Source organism: Scyliorhinus canicula, chromosome 3, assembly GCF_902713615.1.
Source record: "Scyliorhinus canicula chromosome 3, sScyCan1.1, whole genome shotgun sequence".
Taxonomy (NCBI): Eukaryota; Metazoa; Chordata; class Chondrichthyes; order Carcharhiniformes; family Scyliorhinidae; genus Scyliorhinus; species Scyliorhinus canicula.
This window is the reverse complement of record NC_052148.1, coordinates 74,126,511-74,150,352: the sequence shown is the minus strand read 5'-3', so window position 1 is coordinate 74,150,352 and position 23,842 is coordinate 74,126,511. Positions and strand designations below refer to the sequence as shown.

Genomic DNA, 23,842 nt, shown 5'->3' with positions numbered 1-23,842 from the left:
AGGACCTTCAGTACAGCTCTAACTTCATTTGAATTTCACAATTAAGATCTACTACTGGGTCAGCCATGGTACCAGCATTTAATTACCCTCCATAGTTCTTTTTCAAATGCCCCCCACCCACCCCTTTCTTTCAAACAAAAAAAGTATATAAAAGCTAAAACAAATGCTACAGGCCAGGCTCCAGGACATTTGCTGTCCAAAACCTGTCAATACTCCTGTATACAAGAGCAAACAACAGATAACAGATTGAAAACATAGGATTTCACTGAATGACAGTTGAAGCCACAAGGAAAGACACCTGAACATGGAGATATTAAATTGTACTTGGAAGATATATAACAGAACCAGAGTAAATTTTTCCAAAAAGCTGTTTTAAGAGGCTACCACCTGGATATAAACAATATTGTAAACAAGGTTGCACAGTAGTACAGTGGTTAGCACGGCTGCCTCACAGCACCAGGCAACCAGGTTCAATGCCGACCTGGGGGGACTGACTTTTAACTGCCCGCTGAAATAGCCGAGCAAGTCACTCAGTTCAAGGGTAATTAGGGATGGGCAGCGATGCTCCCGAATGAATAAAAAACGGCCCCAGGTCACTGTCCATGTGGAGTTTGTACATTCTCCCCGTGTCTGCATGGGTCTCACCCCCACAACCCAAAGATATAGGGTAGGTGGATTGGCTATGCTAAACTGCCCCTTAATTGGAAATAAATTAATGAATTTTTAAAAATTACTTGCTTCTTGGGACAACTTTCCATTTTGATTTATTTAAACTCTTACTATACACAACAGCACGGAACACTATATCCTTTGCATTCCTATAACCTGTCACGGCTAGAGAAGGAAGCCAAAATAGCTTTATAAAATGTTCAGCACAGGGCTAAAGAGCTGGCTTTGAAAGCAGACCAAGACAGGCCAGCAGCGCAGGTTCAATTCCTGTACCAGCCTCCCCAAACAGGCGCCAGAATGTGGCGACTAGGGGCTTTTCACAGTAACTTTATTTGAAGCCGACTTATGACAATAAGTGATTTTCATTTCATTTCAAATGAATTATTGAAGTACTGAACAATACATTTCTAAATTTGCAGAATTCTATTTACGGTGTTAGATCGGCTATACTACACATTTTGCACTGACCCCTTCCATTACATTGGATTCAATTCAAATGATTTGGACTTTGGTCATGCACTTCACACCAGCTCCAGTAAAACTACATTCCTTTATAGACTTATAGAACAGTACAGCACAGAACAGGCCCTTCGGCCCTCGATGTTGTGCCGAGCCATGATCACCCTACTCAAACCCACGTATCCACCCTATACCCAACAACTTCCCCCTTAACCTTACTTTTTAGGACACTACGGGCAATTTAGCATGGCCAATCCACCTAACCCGCACAGCTTTGGACTGTGGGAGGAAACCGGAGCACCCGGAGGAAACCCACGCACACACGGGGAGGACGTGCAGACTCCACACAGTGACCCAGCCGGGAACTGAACCTGGGACCCTGGAGCTGTGAAGCATTTATGCTAACCACCATGCTACCCTTTATCACACAAGGTCAGCAGAGTGGGGGGGGGGGGGAACAGGGAGAAGAAAACGGTCAATAGTGTGGTCTCCTGGCCGCACAGTGGTTCGCACTGCTGCCTCATGGTACCGAGGTCCCAAGTTCGATCCTGGCTTTGGGTCACTAGCCGTGTGGAGTTCTCCATGTTTGCGTGGGTTTCTCCCCCACAACCCAACGATATGCAAAGTAGGTGGACTGGCCACGCTAAATTGCCTCTCAATTGGAAAGAATTAACTGGGTACTCTTATTTTTTTAAATTAGTGTGGTCTCCTTTCCCAGATTAGGCAAAAAACTCAAATGCACCATCCAGATAACACGTTGCTGGTTCCTACCGTTCACTCGAGTCTGCTGATTTTTCAGCCTCATCCAATTTTTGCAAGTTAACATTCAGACGCTCCCGAGTACGATCCAACTCGTCTTCAACCAAATGGATACGTCTTTCCAAAGAAGACACCTCAGCTTCCGTCTAGACAAAAACGGACACAAAAGTGAGTATGGTGGTTTTCAAAGAAGTGGTTATTCACAAGGATAAAATAAAGCCACTTTAAGATATCATTTAGAATTCACTCAATCTGCTACCCCAACAACTGGGATTTATCCAGGAATTGTGAATATTTCAGCTCAAGTTAAAAAAAGACAAGTCTCAAAAGTTGAAAAAAAATCAAGCTGATACATTTTTCAAACAGATCTCGGAACTGGGCAGCTCAATAGACCTTTTGTTGCCAAGTAAATCTAGGCAGCCAGTACAATTCTAACATTTGTTCTTACAATGGCAATTTTTATATTTCTGAATACAATTTTTTTTTTAAAACATCGAAAGGAATCAAAATATTACACTGAGTGTTGAATGAGGCAGAAGGGGTCGACGAGTTTAATTCTCCAGCAGGCATATTAGTCAGGATTGCCACGTGTAAGGAGGCAGTGACAGGAGTTGCTGGAGAATGGCAAGAGAGATATAGAGGGTGACAGTGGGCTCCCAAGTTTGGGAAACAGCAGTACCGGGGATATAAATACCCAATCAGGAGCAATACAAGATAAAAAGACTGCATGTCAAGAATGGGAAGGTAGAAGAGAAGAACAACCTGATACCAGGAAACAGAAAAACAAAGGGAGGGGGGAATTTCAGTATCACTGTTTATGGTAGGTGTATTGATGTCAACTTGACTCACTGGTAAAGTTAGTACCCAATGCTGAGATCTGGTGAGCTCCACAGATCACTATATATTTTTTTAAAAATCCATTCATGGGATGTGGGTGTCGCTGGCTGGGCCAGCATTTATTGCCCATCCCAGAGGGCATTTAAGAGTCAATTACACTGCTGTGGAATCACATGGGGGCCAGACTAGGACACACACACATATATATCAAACGGGACAAAAACTAACTTAAGGCTGAAGCTATGTCTGAGCAATAGGAACTGTCTGGCTGTAATCCTGAACAATAGGAGCTAAACTAGCAGCACTGAAGAAATTTGCATCTAGTTATCTCTCAAGATATGCTAATGACTCTTGGGCTGAATAGATCAAATGCAGTGGGGATTACACAAAAACACTTCCTAAAACAGGCTTGGCCAATGGAGACGGTCAGTCTTCTCGGACAAAGGACCCTGCATCTTTCATTTCAAATGCTTAATGGTTGAAACATTAACATACCATGAGTCCAGATAAAGAAATATACACCCTTTATCAAAGCCAAAATGGACAGGTGAAGAGTCATGCACCACGACTGTCTAGCGGCCGGTGGAACATGTAACATGGTCTTCCCATGCTGCCAATCAGACTGCCATTTTCCAATAGGCAAGAACAGCTCAGAGAAAGGGCACTGTCCGGGTTTGTATACCTGGCTTTCCACCTTCACAGTTTCTACTGGAAGTATTGGAACCAGTGTCTGCAAGACTAATTGATCTCTACATGTCTATTCGATCAGGAAAAGTAAATTACTCAGCATTAGTCTTCAACTTGCTGAAAGAATACATCATTGGACTTCTGGACTCCACAAGTCTTTGCCCTGTAACTTTTTTTCTGTTCTTTTTTATTGCATGAATGCACCAGGATCTATGTAGTAACACCACCTCACATTTTTGTGTATACAAAGAAACTAACCCTGGAGTTTAGTCTATCTTGTGCTTGCTATGAGGTTATTAAAAAATTGGATCACACAAAAACGGAGGTTACAAAATATGCCACCAATTACAAAAGGGGAATTCCAAATCAAAACACCCATTTACAGAAGAAATCAGGTTCATCTAAATTAACACCTCCCCCACTGTCCCCTGCCCATAGCAATTAGTGGAGTGCCGTTTCCTTTCAATTCACCCTGTATTGGAACTATATCACCACCCCTTCACTGGCGCAGTCAAAATCCTGTAAATCCCTCCCTAACAGCACTGTGGGCGCACTTACACCACAGGTACTGCAGCAGTTCAGGAAGGCAGCTCACCCAAGGATGAAAAGTGCTAATTAAACTAAATTACTGGCATGCTGTAATATTCAATTGGTCATTGGAACTTCATTTGGAAACGTAGTTTACTTCCAGCATTTTCTCGTGTTAATGATGAGGTTTCTTAAATAGCAAATAGAGTTTCTTCCTACTCTTTACAGTGGATGCTGTAATTAACAAGCACAGCCCACCATCCATCCAATATGACAACTCTTATCGTATGCAACAACTAGGCTGATGGCCTCTCTAAAACAGTTAACAAAAAGGGAAGTCTGCTGGATTTGGTAGTTTTAGCACTGGGTCAATATTACAGATTCATGCTCATTCTCGGTCGAGAATCTCCAAAACAATTCCAAAAACAGATGGGCCGAATTCAAAACCATATCCAAAGGGCGAAGAGCAATAACCCAGAAAGACCCTTCCATCCAAAAAGGTCACTTCACATTCCATAGACTCCTACAGTGCAGTATGAGACCATTCGGCCCATCGAGTCTGCACAGGCCCTCCAAAACTGGAAGGTGCACATCACCTTTATGTACCAAATGATACTTTGTCATCTAGATTGAAATGAATCTTTCAGACATTGGAGATAGTGTTACAAGTCAACCTGTAACACTAAGGATTAAATTATGTAAAGACAGATGGTGGGGTCACTTAGCCTTGAAAGGAGACACCTTCTAAATATACACAAGATATTAAATAGCATAGAAGAAATGTCTGGACTACAACAACGTGTTTTTTGTCTCAAGTAAAGCGGAGTTAAATTCATCAAGGTTTAGAATCGCTGTCATGAATAATTTATTCACAGAGTGCCATGCCTCCCAGAGTCTCCCAAATGGAAATGTAATTGCTGAGGCATTGTTATTAACAACCTGGTAGGAAAGTAAAAACTTTGCACCTGCATTCTTCTTTCTCAGTGATTCCCATCAGGATTCTCCAGCCTGCTTATTCCCATGCAATTAGCGAGAAGCCCGCTTAAAGTGTAGGGCAACCAACACAAACCAAACCTTAAAAATTAAATACCGTATATACTCGCGTAACATGCGACTTTTGAGCACTAATTTGAAGCCTAAATTTCGGGGGTCGCATGATACGCGAGGTACAAAAATCGCGGGTGTGAAATGCTGGCCAAGATAAGTCACATAGCATCCAGTAGTTAATGAGACTGTTATATAGGTATTTATTTTTGAACATAATGATATATGAAACAGGAAAACATTGGTTATTTAACATTTATTAAAATGTAAAAACATTAAAACAAACTAATGCAGGTGAACTAAAATCCTTCGAATTCGCTTTCATTGTCATCATCGTCAAATAAAGCTTGGAATTCTTCTTCATCGAGGCAGTCGTCATACTGATCATCTTCCAGGTCTTCAATATTTTCATCCTCTTCTCCTACATCTTCGAATAAAGCATCATCGTCACTTCCATCCAAAGCATTTGCTATGCCACATTTTTTAAAACGCTTTAACGATCAAATCGCCATCTATCCCAGCCCATGCCTCTTTTACCCACAAACACAATGGAGCCAAATCCGGAGCCTTCATATTCCCTCCCTTCGTAAATGATTTCTCTCCTTCCATCATCCAGTCATTCTATTTCTTCCTCAGATTGTCTTTAAATGGCTTATTGATGGATACGTCAAGTGGCTGAACGACGCTAGTCAAGCCAGCTGGAACGATCGCTATATCGGTGTTCGCTTCGCGAACAGCTTTCACAACGGCATCCACTCGATGTGACCTAAACATATCCCAGACAAGTAAACTTTTTTGGCGTAGTAAACCACCTGCTCTTGATTCCCAAACTCTCTTCAGCCAAATCATGCAGCCATTATCGTTCATCCAACCTTTTTCATGGACATGGACAACGTTGCATCCATGTTTCCAATGCACGATAAAGTATAGCTGTTAGCTTTGCGATATTTGACAACAAATCTATGAAAACGTAACACTTTGGGAGTCTGTGCAATTTTTGTTTTTCTTCTTAACACAAAGTCATGTCTTTTCATGAACCGCGTACACCATCCGGGACTTGCAGTAAACTCACGAATGCCCATGTTTCTAGCTTCTCGTAAAGCATAAAGTCGTATTTTAGATAGTGTTATTATGTAACTATTTGCCCGATTTTCAGACACCCACTTTAAGACTTCATCTTCTAACTGCGGCCAATGACATTTCGACCCGCGATTTGCGCATTTATAGGAAGGACTTGCCATCAATTGTTCTTTTTGCTTTCTCCAGTTTCGGACGCAGCTTTCTCCGACACCGAACAGGTTTCCAGCTTTAGCATTGTTGCTTTGTTCTGCTTCGGCAACAACTTGCAGTTTCAATTTGGCTGTATATTTCTTTGCTGATCTTTTCTCCATTTTTGCTAAGGGTCGATTGTGTCACCTGTTAGGTACTGTGACTGTTTATTATCGGGTTTAGTTCCGTGATTAGAAACGGCAAAACAGCTGTTTCTCATTCGGCAGTTTTAGGCGGAAAGCTTACCTGAGTGTCAGCTGTCATGTCAAAAAAGTGACTCGCATGATACACGAGGTATACTATAAAAGCATGTTTTTGGGCCGAAAATTTAGGGGTCGCATGATACGCGAGATCGAAAGATACGCGAGTATAAACAGTATTTCCGAAATGTTAATTCCACTGACAACTCAAATAGGTTAATGAGGGGTCAGGGTCTCAGAAGCCACCCGGGCTGCAATCAGCTAAATCAGCAAAGACCAAGCCAAATTTGATCAGTATACACAAACTGAATTTACCCACAAGCTCATTTGGGAAACTATCACACAATTTATAGAGATTCAGGCATGGCAATCTAATAATCCAGATAAATCAGTGCAATGGTTCTGAAATAGCCGGAAAATGTTTCTCGTAGATGTCAAACATTTCCATCACTCGAGTTCCAACAGACTTTGCACATTCCATACATTCCTAAACTACAATGATTACACAGTAGGGCTCTTAATCCTTTAAGATCACCCTTATAAAATCAGGCACATCCTTAAAATACAGATCTAAGGAGCCACACCGCTTGCCAGTATCTTATTTTAGTTTGTAAATCAGGGTAAAGCTTTGTACAGTAAGATATTAACAGGTCGATTGATTTGTTCTCCACTAACACCCTCGCAACACCACCCAGCCATTAGGAACACCCTGCAGTGTCCACATAGAAATATTTCACCAAAGGAGGTGGCATCCCATTAAGGACAATTGAATTTCACTTTTATTATTGATCCTAATTTAAAAATAATTTCCCAGCACTCCTCAATTCATGCAGTTGCAGCCTAATAATTTATTCTGTTGTATATCATTAATAATCATAATGATCTTTATTATTGTCACAAGTAGGCTTACATTAATACTGCAATGAAGTTACTGTGAAAAGCCCCTAGTTGCCACATTTCGGAGCCTGTTTGAGTACACAAAGGGAGAATTCAGAATGTCCAATTCACCGAACAGCACGTCTTTCGGTACTTGTGGGAGGAACCGGAGCACCCAGAGGAAACCCACGTAAACACGGGGTGAACATACAGACAACGCACAGTGACCCAAGCGGGAATCGGATCCGGGACGCTGGCGCTGTGAAGCAACAGCGCTAACCACTGTGCTACCGTGCCGCCCTTATATACTGTAAAGATCTGAGATGGGTTCCAAAATAGCCAAGAGGAAATACTGTACCACACAATGTAGAAGCATTTGAGCCAAAAGACAACAAATTTGTCTTTCTTTGCCCTTCCCCAATGCACTTGTAATTCTGGTAGTGCTGGGACACATAATTCACCCATACCCACCATCGCAGCCTCCGAAGTCAGTTCGGCCTTCCTGAAAAAGGTGAAACCTCGGAAGGCGACGGGCATCCCTGGTCGTGCACTCTGAGCCTGCGCGGACCAGCTGGCAGAGGTACTCACAGACATCTTTAACCTGTCCCTACTCCACTCAGAGGTCCTCACCTGCTTCAAGAAGACCACCATCACACCGGTACCAAAGAAGAACCAGGCAACGTGCCTCAATGACTACCGTCCGGTGGCCCGGACTTCAGTCGTAATGAAGTGCTTCAAGAGGTTGATCATGAAGCGCATCACCTCCATACTCCCAGAACGCCTTGATCCACTGCAATTCACATACCATTGCAACCGGTCCACATCAGACTCCATTTCCCTGGCCCTACACTCATCCCTAGAGCATCTCGAAAACAAGGACTCCTACATCAGACTCCTATTTATTGATGCATTCAACACCATAATCCCAGCCAAGCTCATATCAAAGCTCTAAAACCTAAGACTTGGCTCTCCACTCTGCAACTGGATCATCGATTTTCTGACCAACAGACCACAATCAGTAAGAATGAACAACAACATCTCCTCCACAATAGTCCTCAATACCAGGGGCCGCAAGGCTGCGTACTTAGCCCCCTACTCTACTCCCTGTACACACACGACAAAACTTGGTTCCAACTCCATCTACAAGTTTGCTGACAATACGACCAGTGGGCCAGATCCCGAATAACGAAGAGTCTGAATACAGGAGGGAGATAGAGAACCTAGTGGAGTGGTGTAGCGACAACAATCTTTCCCTCAATGCCAGCAAAACTAAAGAGCTGGTCATTGACTTCAGGAAGCAAAGTACTGTACACACCCCTGTCAGCATCAACGGGGCCGAGGTGGAGATGGTTAGCAGTTTCAAATCTCCAAAAATCTGTCCTGGTCCACCCATGTCGACGCTACCACCAAGAAAGCACAACAGCGCCTATACTTCCTCAGGAAACTAAGGAAATTCGGCATGTCCACATTAACCCGTACCAACTTTTACAGATGCACCATAGAAAGCATCCTATCGGGCTGCATCACAGCCTGGTATGGCAACTGCTCAGCCCACGACCACAGGAAACTTCAGAGAGTCGTGAACACCGCCCAGTCCATCACACGAACCTGCCTCCCATCCGTCGACTCCATCGCACCTCCAGCTGCCTGGGGAAAGCAGGCAGCATAATCAAAGATCCCTCCCACCCGGCTTACTCACTCTTCCAACTTCTTGCATCGGGCAGGGAGATACAGAAGTCTGAGAACACGCACAAACAGACTCAAAAACAGCATCTTCCCCACTGTCACGAGACTCCTAAATGACCCTCTTATGGACTGACTCATTAACACTACACCCTGTATGCTTCATCCGATGCCAGTGCTTATGTAGTTACATTGTATACCTTGTGTTGCCCCATTACATATTTTCTTTTATTCCCTTTTCTTCCCATGTACTTAATGATCTGCTTGATCACAATGAATACTTTTCACTGTACCTTGGTACACGTGACAATAAACAAATCCAATCCAATCCAGAACAACAAGCAGTTATCACTCAAGTCAAAACTGGCTTTGAATGAATAATTTGGCATAGGTCCCAAAAGGACGACAAATATACATATTCTGCACCATTTCTGATTGCCAGCCAAATACTCTAGAATTGCGAATCAGGTCAGTTTATATCATACAAAATGGAGTCTGTAACTCAAATCAATTCAAGATATAAAGTTACATCCCACTCCTTCACTGAAGCAAAGAACAAAATGGGGTCACAATAGCATTAAATCATAAACTGGAGCACTAACTGGGTGAGTAAATAAAACACTGGTTTAGAGCAAGCAACTCCTATAAACTCTTCTTTTTCCTCTCACCCTCCGCCCCGCCGACCCCCCTTCTAATACAATGCAGACTTCACAATCTCATTGTGCGGTCACAAAGAAGTAGATCTAGAGGCAAGATATACTGAACTGCATCATACAGATCAAGAGTGCATTTCTGGCCTCTGCCAGTGTATGTCAGCAATGGAGGCACACAGGTAGAGGTTTTCAGGAGTCAAAAAAAAAATCAATAAAGCACAAGTGGATACCACTGTGGCTTCACAGCACCAGGGTCCCAGGTTCGGTTTCCTCCCAGTCTAAAGACATGCAGGTTAGGTGGAATAGCTATGCTAAATTGCCCTTAGTGTCCAAAAAGGTTCATAGAATTTACAGTGCAGAGGGAGGCGATTCGGCCCATCGAGTCTGCACAGGCTCTTGGAAAGAGCACCTTACCCAAGGTCAACACCTCCACCCTATCCCCATAACCCAGTAACCCCATCCAACACTAAGGGCAATTTTGGACACTAAGGGCAATTTATCATGGCCAATCCACCTAACCTGCACATCTTTGGACTGTGGGAGGAAACCAGAGCACCCGGAGGAAACCCACGCACACACGGGGAGGATGTGCAGACGCGCACAGTGACCCAAGCCAGAATCGAACCTGGGACCCTGGAGCTGTGAAGCAATTGTGCTAACCACCATGCTACTGTGCTGCCCAGTAGCATTGTGGGTTAGGAGGGTTTATTGGGTTATGGGGATAGGGTGGGCGTGAGGGCTTAATGTGGGTCGGTGCAGATTTGATGGGCCGAATGACCTTCTTCTACACCATGTTCTCTGTACAAGCCAGCTGTTTAGCCCGCTGTGCTAAACCAGTCCCTAACTTTCCTGCACGGATCACTATAATATGCCAAACGCTTGACAGCATCCGTGTGCAAACAACCTGTAGCAAGCAATGACAAAATCAGGTTTGTTGAATCTGAATGTAAAGTTACTGCGGGCTTGAAGGAGGGTGGATAAAATGATTCCGGGAATCAGGTACGTCTGCTACATGGATAGATTGGAGAAGCTGGGACTGTTCTCAGAGGCAATTTGATAAGAGAACAAAGAATACAGCACAGGAAGAGGCTTTCGGCCCTCCAAGCCTGCGCTGATCACGTGTCCCATCTAGATCAACCGCCTGTATCCTTCTATACCCAGTCTGTTCACGTGCCTATCCAGATAAGTCTTAACGGTTGCTAATGTATCTGCCTCAGCCACCTCACTTGGCAGTGCATTCCAGGCCACCACCACCCTCCGTGTAAAAAAAAAACTTCCCACACACATCTCCACCGAACCTTTCACCCCTCACCTTGAACTTGTGCTCCCTTGTAATCGTCATTACTGCCCTGGGAAAAGGCCTCCAACGGTTCACCCTATAATACTCAAATTTTCTAAACTTCTATCAGGTCGCCCCTCAACCTCCGTCTCACTAGGGAGAACAATCCCAGTTTATTCAATCTCTCCTCGCAGCGAATACCCTCCCTCCTTACCAGGCAACATCCTGGTAAACCTCTTCTGTACTCTCTCCAAAACCTCCATGTCCTTCTGGTAGTGTGGTCACCAGAATTGGACACAGTATTCCAAATGTGGCCTAATCAACATTCTATATAATTAACAATTTTAGCTTTCCTACTCGATACCCCGTCCAATGAAGGCAAGCATGCCATATGCTTTCTTTACCACCGTTTCTAATGTGCTGCCACTTAAGGATTTTTGGACCTACACACCCAGATTTCTCTGTGTCTCTATGTTCCTGATGGTTCTGTCATCTATTTTATAGCTCCCATCTGAATTGGATCTACCAAAATGCATCACTTCGCATTTGTCCGGGTTAAATTCCATCTGTCGCTAATAAGACCATTCACTTCCAAATGTGCATAGATCCTATCTGAGAATCTTTTCCAACAATTTCACTATCATTGACATCAAGCTCACTGGCCTATAATTACTCGGATTATCTTTGCAACCCTTCTTAAATAATGGGACAATGGCTATCCTCCAATCCTCTGGGATCTCACCTGTGGCCAATGGAGGACAAAAAGATTTCTGTCAGAGGCCCAGCGATTTCATCCCTAGTCTCACGCAGTAATCTGGGATAGATGCCATCTGGCCCTGGGGATTGGTCTACTGTAAATGCTTTTTAAACACACCTAATACCTTCCTCCTTCTCAATAACAACCTGTTCTAAAGTGTTTACACATCCTTCTGAGACACCACCAATCAACGTATCCCTTAGTGAATACCAATGCAAAATAATCATTAAGGACCTCATCTACTTCCTCTGGTTCTACCACATAATTTCCCTCCTTTGTCCTCGAGTGGACCAACTCGTTCTCTAGCTACCCTCTTGTTCCCAATATACATACAAAATGCCTTGGGATTCTTCTTAATCCTGTCTGCCAAGGTAATTTCATGACCCCTTTTTGCCTCCTAACTCCCTGGTTGAGCTCTTTCTACTTACCTTGTATTGCTCAAGTGCTTTGCCTGTTTTTAAGTTGCCTCTACCTCACATATGCATCTTTTTTCTTTTTGACAAGATTCTCAATTTCCCTGGTCATCCATGGTTCCCGAATCCTGCCTTTCCTTTTTACCGACACATGCCCGTCCTGCACTCCCATCAGCTGCTCCTTAAAAGACTCCCACACGCCAAGTGAAGATTTTGCCATCAACAGAAAGGTCGAGAACCAGAGGATACTGATACAAAGCGAATAGAGACACGAGGAAAACATTTTCAGCAGCAGGTATTCAGTGGGCGGGGGGGGGAAAGCAAGGAGTGGGATTAGCAAAGTACTATTGCAAAGAGTTCACATGATCACAATGGGCAAAATGGCCTCTTTCTGTGCTGAAACCATGCTACAATTCTAGGTGACAATCATGTATACATTCTTTGTCAATTAGTGCAGCATTAATTTCAATCACCATTTTGCAGATTAATGTGCTGTGAAGACTAATCCCAAGGTCAAGTTTCTTGGGTCAGTTCATTGTATTGACAATGCTGGTGGTGACTGTAGCAGGAACAAATTCAAATAAATGTTCAACACTTTATAGGTCATCTGGGAGCCACCAAAATGTGTAATGGGCTGTACTGCTAAATCTGGGAAATAAAAACTAGACAAACACCTCATCTGTTGATGATATTCTTGTATAAGCTAACATTAAAACTTAATTAATGCTACAAGATTTTTGTCTTTTGGGAGAGATTATTTTCACTTTCATCTAGTGCGAGATGTTCTTACTCTATGTAAGTGGCACAAAATTATATGTTTTATTTCACTTTTGTAATTTAAATCTTATATCGAGCACCCAAATCAAGGTCTTGATTGCTTGATATGTACAGTAAAAACCCGATTGGCACGTTTCTCTGATGTGGTCTTGGCTGATGCATTCCAAATCATAATACGCAGAGAGAGTGGTAGTTGACTCATAATTGTTTACTTGTCAGGTTACTAACATCTATCTAAATGATGAAAGCTACAGGGATCAAAAAGTAATGAAGAATCAGTGTTAAGCATCAAAGCAAAACACAGAACTGTTGTGACCTAAAGACAATTACAGAAAACAATCAGAGCCTTTGAGCAGTCTATGGTTATTGGATATAGTTTGATTTATTATATATAAAATTGTCAACATTCATTAGCAAGTGAATAGCAAGCTTCCTTCAACAACTTTCCACCCCAAGGTTTGCTGTTCAGTACTCTTTACAATTTTAAAGAAGCTTTTTTTCCACCCAATTCTCGTCTAACCTGAAATCCAAATTCCACACGACTCCAAATAAAGCATTAGAGACCATTCTTCTGCCTTGTCCACATGTCTCCTAAAATTTCTGCCTCGCTAGTAAATAAGAACGGCCGGTTCTGTCTCAGTATTTTCCAATGCGTATAACACATTAATCATTATATGTACGAGTGCTGGGTGTGACCTTTGGTAGAATCTCAATTACTATATTAATCCAAGGATGTAGATACACAAGACACTGGTAAAATTATAATCTTGATTATTGTCAAAAGTAGTCTTTCATTAACACTGCACTGAAGTTACTGTGAAAATCCCCTCGTCGCCACACTCTGGCACCTGTTTGGGTACACAGAGGGAGAATTCAGAATGTCCAAATCACCTAACAAGCACGACTTTCGGGAGGAAACTGGAGAACCCGGAGGAAACTCACGCAGACACGGGGAGAACGTGCAGACTCCACTCAGACAGTGACCAAAGCCGGGAATCGAACCTGGGACCCTGGCGCCGTGAAGCAGCAGTGCTGACCACTGTGCTATCGCGCCACCCCAATTTGGGTATCTATTATGAAACAAAAGTTCTAACATTTTTACTATTTTGGTAAATGATGCAATAGGTCAGTTGAAAGAACTTGAATAACGTTGTAGTTATTTAATGTTATATTGCATATTTCACAACATAAATGTCCCAATGTGATTTACTTCAAAATAACTTTAGTTGTAAAGGCACTGCCGAAATTTAGAAAACATGGCAGCAAGTCCCCTCAAACAACAAAAAGAATTGCTAGAAACTTTTTTGGTGATGGTTGGAGAATAAAATTAGGCTAGGAGAATGTGGAGAAGGTTGAAGCAGTTTGACCCCAGGCTGTCTTGGTGACCATCTTGATGAACATCAATATTGCATCCATTCAAATTTTACCTTGTCCATCAAGCCATTCTCGTCAGGTTACATGTTTTAATGCTGGAGTTTTACCAAAAGTTGATATTGCAGATTCTGTTTGAACACAGTTGGAGAAACGGAGCTGTCAGATTCTACTTTAGCCAATTATCCCAATGCAACATGGGAACATAAGAACATAAGAACTAGGAGCAGGAGTAGGCCATCTGGCCCCTCGAGCCTGCTCCGCCATTCAATTAGATCATGGCTGATCTTTTGTGGACTCAGCTCCACTTTCCAGCCTGAACACCATAACCCTTAATCCCTTTATTCTTCAAAAGACTATCTATCTTTACCTTAAAAACATGTAATGAAGGAGCCTCAACTGCTTCACTGGGCAAGGAATTCCATAGATTCACAACCCTTTAGGTGAAGAAGTTCCTCCTAAACTCAGTCCTAAATCTACTTCCCCTTATTTTGAGGCTATGCCCCCTAGTTCTGCTGTCATCCGCCAGTGGAAACAACCTGCCCGCATCTATCCTATCTATTCCCTTTAAATGTTTCTATAAGATCCCCCCATATCCTTCTAAATTCCAACGAGTACAGTCCCAGTCTACTCGACCTCTCCTCATAATCCAGCCCCTTCAGCTCTGGGATTAACCTAGTGAATCTCCTCTGCACACCCTCCAGCGCCAGTACGTCCTCTCTCAAGTAAGGAGACCAAAACTGAACACAATACTCCAGGTGTGGCCGCACTGACACCTTATACAATTGCAACATAACCTCCCTAGTCTTAAACTCCATCCCTCTAGCAATGAAGGACAACATTCCATTTGCCTTCTTAATCACCTGTTGCACTTGTAAACCAACCTTCTGTGACTCATGCACTAGCACACCCAAGTCTCTCTGAATAGCGGCATGCTTTAATATTTTATCGTTTAAATAATAATCCCATTTGCTGTTATTCCTACCAAAATGGATAACCTCACATTTGTCAACATTGTATTACATCTGCCAGACCCTAGCCCATTCACTTAACCTATCCAAATCCCTCTGCAGACTTCCAGTATCCTCTGCACTTTTCACTTTACCACTCATCTTAGTGTCATCTGCAAACTTGGACACATTGCCCTTGGTCCCCAACTCCAAATCATCTATGTAAATTGTGAACAATTGTGGGCCCAACACTGATCCCTGAGGGACACCACTAGCTACTGATTGCCAACCAGAGAAACACCCATTAATCCCCACTCTTTGCTTTCTATTAATTAACCAATCCTCTATCCATGCTACTACTTTACCCTTAATGCCATGCATCTTTATCTTATGCAGCAACCTTTTGTGTGGCACCTTGTCAAAGGCTTTCTGGAAATCCAGATATACCACATCCATCGGCTCCCCATTATCTACTGCACTGGTAATGTCCTCAAAAAATTCCACTAAATTAGTTAGGCATGACCTGCCTTTTACGAACCCATGCTGCGTCTGCCCAATGGGACAATTTCTATCCAGATGCCTCGCAATTTCTTCCTTGATGATAGATTCCAGCATCTTCCCTATTACCGAAGTTAAACTCACTAGCCTATAATTTCCTGCTTTCTGCCTACCTCCTTTTTTTAAACAGTGGCGTCACGTTTGCTAATTTCCAATCCACCGGGACCACCCCAGAGTCTAGTGAATTTCAGTAAATTATCACTAGTGCATCTGCAATTTCCCTAGCCATCTCTTTTAGCACTCTGGGATGCATTCCATCAGGGCCAGGAGACTTGTCTACCTTTAGCCCCATTAGCTTGCCCATCACTCCCTCCTTAGTGATAACAATCCTCTCAAGGTCCTCACCTGTCATAGCCTCATTTCTATCAGTCGCTGGCATGTTATTTGTGTCTTCTACTGTGAAGACCAACCCAAAAAACCTGTTCAGTTCCTCAGCCATTTCCTCATTTCCCATTATTAAAACTCCCTTCTCATCCTCTAAAGGACCAATATTTACCTTAGCCACTCTTTTTTGTCTTATATACTTGTAAAAACTTTTACTGTCTGTTTTTATATTCTGAGCAAGTTTACTCTCATACTCTATCTTACTCTTCTTTATAGCTTTTTTAGTAGCTTTCTGTTGCCCCCTAAAGATTTCCCAGTCCTCTAATCTCCCAGCAATCTTTGCCACTTTATATGCTTTTTCCTTCAATTTGATACTCTCCCTTATTTCCTTAGATATCCACGGTCGTTTTTCCCTCTTTCTTCCGTCCTTCCTTTTTGTTGGTATAAACCTTTGCTGAGCACTGTGAAAAATCGCTTGGAAGGTTCTCCACTGTTCCTCAACTGTTCCACCATAAAGTCTTAGCTCCCAGTCTACCTTAGCTAGTTCTTCTCTCATCCCCTTGTAATCTCCTTTGTTTAAACACAAAACACTAGTATTTGATTTTACTTTCTCACCCTCCATCTGTATTTTAAATTCCACCATATTGTGATCGCTCCTTCCGAGAGGATCCTAACTATGCGATCATGAATCAATCCTGTCTCATTACACAGGACAAGATCTAGGACCGCTTGTTCCCTCGTAAGTTCCATTACATACTGTTCTAGGAAACTACCGCGGATACATTCTATAAACTCCTCCTCAAGGTTGCCTTGACCGACCTGGTTAAACCAATCGACATGTAGATTAAAATCCCCCATGATAACTGCTGTACCATTTCTACATGCATCAGTTATTTCTTTGTTTATTGCCTGCCCCACCATATCGATACTATTTGGTGGCCGATAGACTACTCCTATCAGTGACTTTTTCGCCTTACTATTCCTGATTTCCACCCAAATGGATTCAACCTTATCCTCCATAGCACCGATGTCATCCCTTACTATTGCCCGGATGTCATCCTTAAATAACAGAGCAACACAACCTCCCTTACCATCCACTCTGTCCTTCCGAATAGTTTGATACCCTCGGATATTTAACTCCCAGTCGTGACCATCCTTTAACCATGTTTCAGTAATGGCCACTAAATCATAGTCATTTACGATGATTTGTGCCATCAACTCATTTACTTTATTCCGAATACTACGAGCATTCAGGTAAAGTACACTTATGTTGGTTTTTTTACCTCTGTTTTGAATCTTAACATCTCCAGTTTTATTCCTTTTGTTATTACTGGGCCTATTCACTGAGCTCCCCTCAGTCACTACCTTGTACTGTCGCCCTTTTAGATTTTTGACTATGTCTTCTCTGCCTTGCACGTTTCCCCTTACTTCCTCTTGCTTCTGTCCCTGTTTTACTACCTTCCAACTTCCTGCATCGGTTCCCATCCCCCTGCCACATTAGTTTAAACCCTCCCCAACAGCTCTCGAAAACACCCCCCCAGGACATTGGTTCCAGTCCTGCCCAGGTGCATCAAGAATATTTTACATAAAACAATTTAAAATAAGTCAGTGTCAGCATTGTTATCCCTCAACTGTTGTACCATAATTATTTGCAGTGTGGGCCAATTCAAATGAAATAAAAATAATGGTGCATAGATAATTGCATGTTTCATGGCATAAATGTTTGTATTTTAAATTATTGCCACATTCAGGTCTCAGACTATTTCTGCAGTTATCCACAGAAATACAGAAGGCCATTCGGTCCATCGAGTCTGCACCCAACACTGAAAGAGCATCCTACCTAGGCCCACTCCATCCCAGGAACATCACGTGTTGATCATGGCCAATCCACCATACCACATCTTTGGACTGTGGGAGGAAACCGGAGCAACTGGAGGAAACCCATGCAGACACGAGGAGAATGTGCAACTCTCCCCTCCACCAGAGTCACTCAAAGCCCACTGAACATGGGCCACGGCGCTGTGAGCAACAGTGCCAACCACCGTGCTTTGGATAGCAGTTGGGAACAAAAGCCGTGTCCTTCCTTTCACTAGGCCTCTGCACCTGCAATTTAAAAGATGTTGAGGGCACTCAACCCTCAAAGATGTGAACATTAGGTGGATTGACCATGATGAATGTACGGGGTTATGGGGATTGGCCGGGGGAAGTGGGCCTAGGCAGAGTATTCTTTAAGGATCGGTGCAGACTCGATGAGCCAAACGGCCTCCTTCTGCACTGTAGTGATTCTTTTTAAAATAAATTTAGAGAACCCAATTCTTTTTTCCACCCCAATTAAAGAGGCAATTTAGCATGGCCAATCCACCTACCCTGCACATCTTTGGAGTTGTGCGGGTGAGACCCACGCAGGCACGGGGACAACGTGCAACTCCACACAGACGGTGACCCGGGGCCGGGAACGAACCCACGTCCTCGGCACTGAGGCAGCAGTGCTACCCACTGACACCGTGCCACAATCACAGTCGGGATTCTATCCCTTTCTGCTTTCTTAGAATTGGCGATCAGCTCCCTGGTCTGAGAGACTCGTGACCAAGCTGGAAGTGGATTCTTCAATTGTACTAATGCTGTACTCAAAAGAACAAGCCTGCCACTTTCATGTTGGGGAACAATGCTGTACTGTAAGATTCAGGCAACCTATTGAGTCAAATCCTGTCTTTGAATTGTCACCTCTTCAGTAATATGGAGTGTAACCATGAGACCAGTTCTGCAACTCAGTGAAGATTGAGATCATGTAGAGTCCATTTTCCATTGTGATGTGGTGCAGCTAGTGGAGTGTTAGGGCATCAACTATTTACAACCTATATTAATGACTTGGATGAAGGGACCAATTGTGTAGTAGCCAAAATTGATGAGACAAGGATAGGTAGGAATGCAAGTTGCAAGACAAAAACCTTCTGAAACATGCCTCTCTTTTCAGCATATTCAAGAATCAAAAAAAAATATTTATAGAGGGAGCAAGACTGAAGAATGCCTGAAATACATAGAAATCTAGATGCCCTTGTACATCAAAAAGTTGGCATGCCTGCACAGCAAGTAATTAGGAAGTCAAACAAACTGTGTTGACTTTTATTGCAATATAAAGTAGGGAGATCTTGCTACAATAGTACAGGGCATTGGTAAGACTGCTTCTTGAGTACCATGTACAGTTTTGATCTCCTTACGCAAGGATACGCCAAAACTGCATTGCAAGAAGTGCAGATGAGGTTGACCAGATATATTTCAGAGATGGAGGGGTTGGCTGACCCTACACGTTGGAATTTTGGAAAATGAGAGGTGATCTTATTGAAACATATACTATGTCTAGTCCTCAGTATATGCAGAGATTTAGAGGTTTCCTTTCATGGAGAATGGGAGAATTTGGGGGGGGGGGGGGGGGGGGGGGGAGATTTAAAGGGAAAAAAAAAAGAGGGTCAGCCATTTTCAATGGAGATGAGGAGGTACATCTTCTTTTGAAAGGTCATTAGTTTTGAAATTCTCTTCCATAGCGAACAGTGGAGGCTGGGTCATTGAATGTATTCAGGCTGAGCTAGATAGATTTTTGATCTACAAGGGAGTCAATGGTTATTCGGGCAGACAGAAGCGAAGAGAAGGCCACAATCAGAATCGCCATGATCTTACTAAATGGCAGAGCAGGTTCATGGGCTATTCTTTATGATCTTAGAAACAGAGTACACGTGGAACCCGATGATGTTGTACCTTCATACAATGTTATCTGGGGCATCAAAATGAGAAATAGGAGGGAACCAGTAACAGATCCTTTGGTGGCACTGCAGGATGCGCAACAGTGAGTGAGCAGAGTCAGGAGATTCTCTGTGGCTCTCAAGGCAGTACCTCAGAGTACGTCAATGGTTGGAAAGCGTATTGGGACACCTGGAGGTTGTGACAGGTGCTACATAAATGCAAGTCTTCATTATTAACTGTCAAAGCCTGCAGGGAAGTCAAGGGGAGGAGAAAGGATAGTGCACCATGGTTAATCACGCAGGATGCCACTCAAGACTGATTCAAGCTATTCCTTTGCTGTTGCAGGGACAAAACGCTGATTTTAGGTTGACACATGGGGTCCCATAATGAGGGGAAAGCATGTAGATTAATATTTTGAGGAACTTGACACTTGAAGTACAGTACTCATCAGGACACAGACAACCTTCCACATGGGTTGAATAATGACCAAAAACACCAACATAAAATTGCCATGAGGGGCAATTTTTTTGAAAGCTATAAAATGCTTAATAAACAGGTTAGGCGCAGATAGGATTGGGCGGAACAGTGTTAGTACTGCTGTTTTACAGCGCCAGGCACCCGGGCTCGGTTCCGACCTTGGGTGACTCTGGGTGTGGAGTGTGCAGGTTTGTGTGGGTTGCCTCCGGCTGCTCTGGTTTCCTCCCACAGTCCAAGGCGTGCAGGTTAGGTGGATTGGCCATGCTACATTGCACCTTGGGTGTCCAGGGATGTACAGGTTAGGTTACAGGATGGGGCAGGGGAGTTGCACTAGATAAGATGCTCTTTCAGAGAGTCGGTGCAGACTAGATGGGCCAAATGGCCTCCTTCTGCACTATAGAATTCTAGGTTTCCCTGGAATTGGGCAGTCCAGAAACAAAGGGCACAATTTCAAAATAAGGGGGAGGCCAGTTATGACCTAGAGAAGAAATTTCTTTACATCAGATGGTTGTGTATCTTTGGAATTCTATATCCCACAAGGGGATGTGGAAGTTCAGTCACGGAGTACGTTTAAAGCAGAGATGAATAGATTACTGATCAACACTAAAGGTAAGGGTTATGGGGATAGTGGGTGTAAAAGGCATTGAAATGTCTTATCAACCATGATTTTATTGAAAGGCGGTGCAGGCTCGATGGGCTGAATTGCCCACACCTGTTCTTATGTTTTTATATTCCAGAGAAAGAAAATGTTGTGTAATTTCAAATAATCTGTAAAATGGCCTGCAATAAAATCTGAAATCCTGCATACAGCTCAAACCAGAATCTACAATCAATAGTTTGTTAAACAGAACAATTACTCATCCAACCTCTTCCTAAAAAAATGCACAAGGCATTTAGCCCATGATAAATCATACAAGAACAAAGTCTATTCATCTATAGAACTTTATGGAATAGTATGCAGACCACAAAACCCATTCTATTGTCCCAGATGATACCACCAATTAAAGGAGCACTTTACAATGTCTATTCAAATAGGCCAGCTGAACAAAGCTGCTTACGTTTTTGACGCACTGCGGTAGAATGCAGGACGACAAGAGACAGAGAATTAGATAAAAGAAAATGTAACAGTATGAAACAATTTGAAAGTGTGAATCACAAAGTTCTGTTTATACCACATCCATTTCAAAGCAATAGTTAGAGATAAAAATGTTACGAAACTTCGGACAAAGAGTTCATGTAAAATTATTTTATGCTTCAAATGTTTCGCAGATCACTGTTAAAACAGTCGCTTTTCTCTTACTTTCCTCAGTTGAGGGGAATAGTACAACGCACTCCTGTCCACCATTGCAAAGCAAATCAGAGCTGTAGATCAAGAGCAAATTCTTCTTAGCTCCCAAATCGTAAAACAACTCACTTTTCTTCAGTCAGACACTAGGCTAATATAAAAATTCTACTCACCACATTCATTTAGCAAATTATGCGATGCACTGTTGGCCCTTCGAAAAGTGCAAGAAAATAGATGAAATCTTGCGCCAGCATAATACCCTATTTCATAACTAAATACCTTTTCATAACTGGAAATAACTTGGCAACATTTGTCACGTGACCAAAAGGTTACAGGGTTCTAGCATGCTTAGAAACTTTATTTTTAACACATGTAAAAATTAGTGCTTAGAAAAAGGCATTTGGAGTGCGCTTTTGGAATTCAATAGATTCCAACTTCTAATTAATAACCCAACTGATTTACTCGCAGTCAAATAAAAGCAACAGGCCATTTTCTCATAATTGTGCATGATTTTTTTGGGGGGGGGGGGGGGGGGGGAGGGGAGAAAAGAGGGGAGAGAGAGAACACCCATCTCTTGGAGTTCAAATAATAAACGTTAATGAGAAACCCAGACAATCCTAGCATTGATCGGCAGATTCTGAAATGGAACGGAATCTTTTGTTCGCTGAATGGCTGCAGTCCAACATTAGACAATTATCTGGCTGTCGGCCACTTCTTTTTAAACTTAGGCCTTAGAGTAGACTCAAAATGTCACTATACTGCCACATGCTTCATCCATTCATTGAATAAACCATCCAAGCCTCTCTGTTCACACTAATTTTAGTGATTCCGGAGGGCCAAGTCACTGATATGAACATAAACCCTTAGAATTTAAAAAAATACTGGAGGCACAGCAGATCTGGCAGCATTTGTGGAGAGAAACAGAGTTAACCTTTCTTCAGGCCAGGCAGATAGAAATGCAATGCATTTGAGGAAAAGATTGAGGGAGCAGTGGAGGAGTAGAAGGAGGAACAAAAATGTCTTAATAGCCTGGAGTGCTGGAGAAACCAATTGACAAAAGTAACTACAGAAGGCAAAGGGAGTGTAATGGTTGTAGTAAAGAAAAAAGTATTCCCAGAGCAGGTGTAAGTGGCAGAATATTGTACAGCGGTGTCCGATAACAACAGCTAGACGGGGGGAAATGAGAGTTTACGGTTTCTGAAATTGTTGAACTCAAATGTTGAGCAGAAAGTTGTGACATACCTGATCAAAAGGCTGTTCCTGGAGCTTCACTGATATAATGCAGCAGGCCGAGGACATCGATGTCCTCATGAGAGCAAGGTGGAGAATTAAAATGGCAAGCTACCGGAATGCAAGGTCATGCCTACAGACCGAGCAGAGGTGCGCCGCAAAGTGGTCTGCATGTAGACCGCACAGTGAGCAGTGAACACAGTAGACTAATGGTCTGCATGTAGAATGCACGGTGAGCAGTGAACACAGTAGACTAATGGTCTGTACTGTAGACCGCACGGTGAGCAGTGAACACAGTAGACTAATGGTCTGTACTGTAGACCGCACGGTGAGCAGTGAACACAGTAGACTAATGGTCTGTACTGTAGACCGCACGGTGAGCAGTGAACACAGTAGACTAATGGTCTGTACTGTAGACCGCACGGTGAGCAGTGAACACAGTAGACTAGTGGTCAGTACTGGAGACCGCATGGAGAGCAGTGAACACAGTAGACCAAATTGGGGAAAAAAAAGTGTACAAAATGCTGCTTCACCCATGGGTGTTTGGGGTCTTGGATGGTGAGGAGATGTTAGGTCTCCCGAGCTTGCAAGGGAAGATGCCATTGCGGGGGGCGGGGTGTGTGATTTGAGGACCAGACCAAGAGCAGAAGTGCGAGAAATGGGTCAGTCATAATTGAAAGCCCTGTTAATCATGTGGAAGAGAATCCTCAATTGAGGAAAAAAGAAAACATGAGCTGGTGTGGAAGGTTGCATCATTAGAATACAGAGAAACTGGGAGAATGGATTGGAGTCCTTATAGGAAGCAGGTTGTGAGGAAGTGTATTCGGAGGTAGTTGTGGGAGTTAGTGGGTTGATCATGCACATCAGTTTCACAGCCTGTCCTCAGAAATAGAGATGGAGAAGGGAGGTCAGCGATGGACCAGGTGAAGGAGAGAGATGGGTGGAAATTAGAAGCAAAAGGTGATGGAGTTTGAATTCCAGGTAAGAATGAAGCTAAACAGAATAATTAAATTCTACAC

General features: G+C 43.0%; 1 protein-coding gene across 9 annotated transcripts in view; it reads right to left on the bottom strand.

Annotated features, from left to right (window-relative positions):
- The window catches only part of LOC119962736 (tropomyosin alpha-4 chain-like), a 156,679-nt gene that overhangs the window by 27,691 nt on the left and 105,146 nt on the right, over nt 1-23,842 (bottom strand). For 8 of the 9 annotated variants that reach the window (XM_038790736.1, XM_038790735.1, XM_038790734.1 and 5 more), the window contains one exon: nt 1,900-2,033. In XM_038790736.1, the coding sequence (XP_038646664.1) occupies nt 1,900-2,033 (134 nt within the window). Of the gene's footprint in view, nt 1-1,899; nt 2,034-21,766; nt 21,791-23,842 lie in introns of those variants that run through there. The other variant, XM_038790743.1, reaches the window with a different exon arrangement.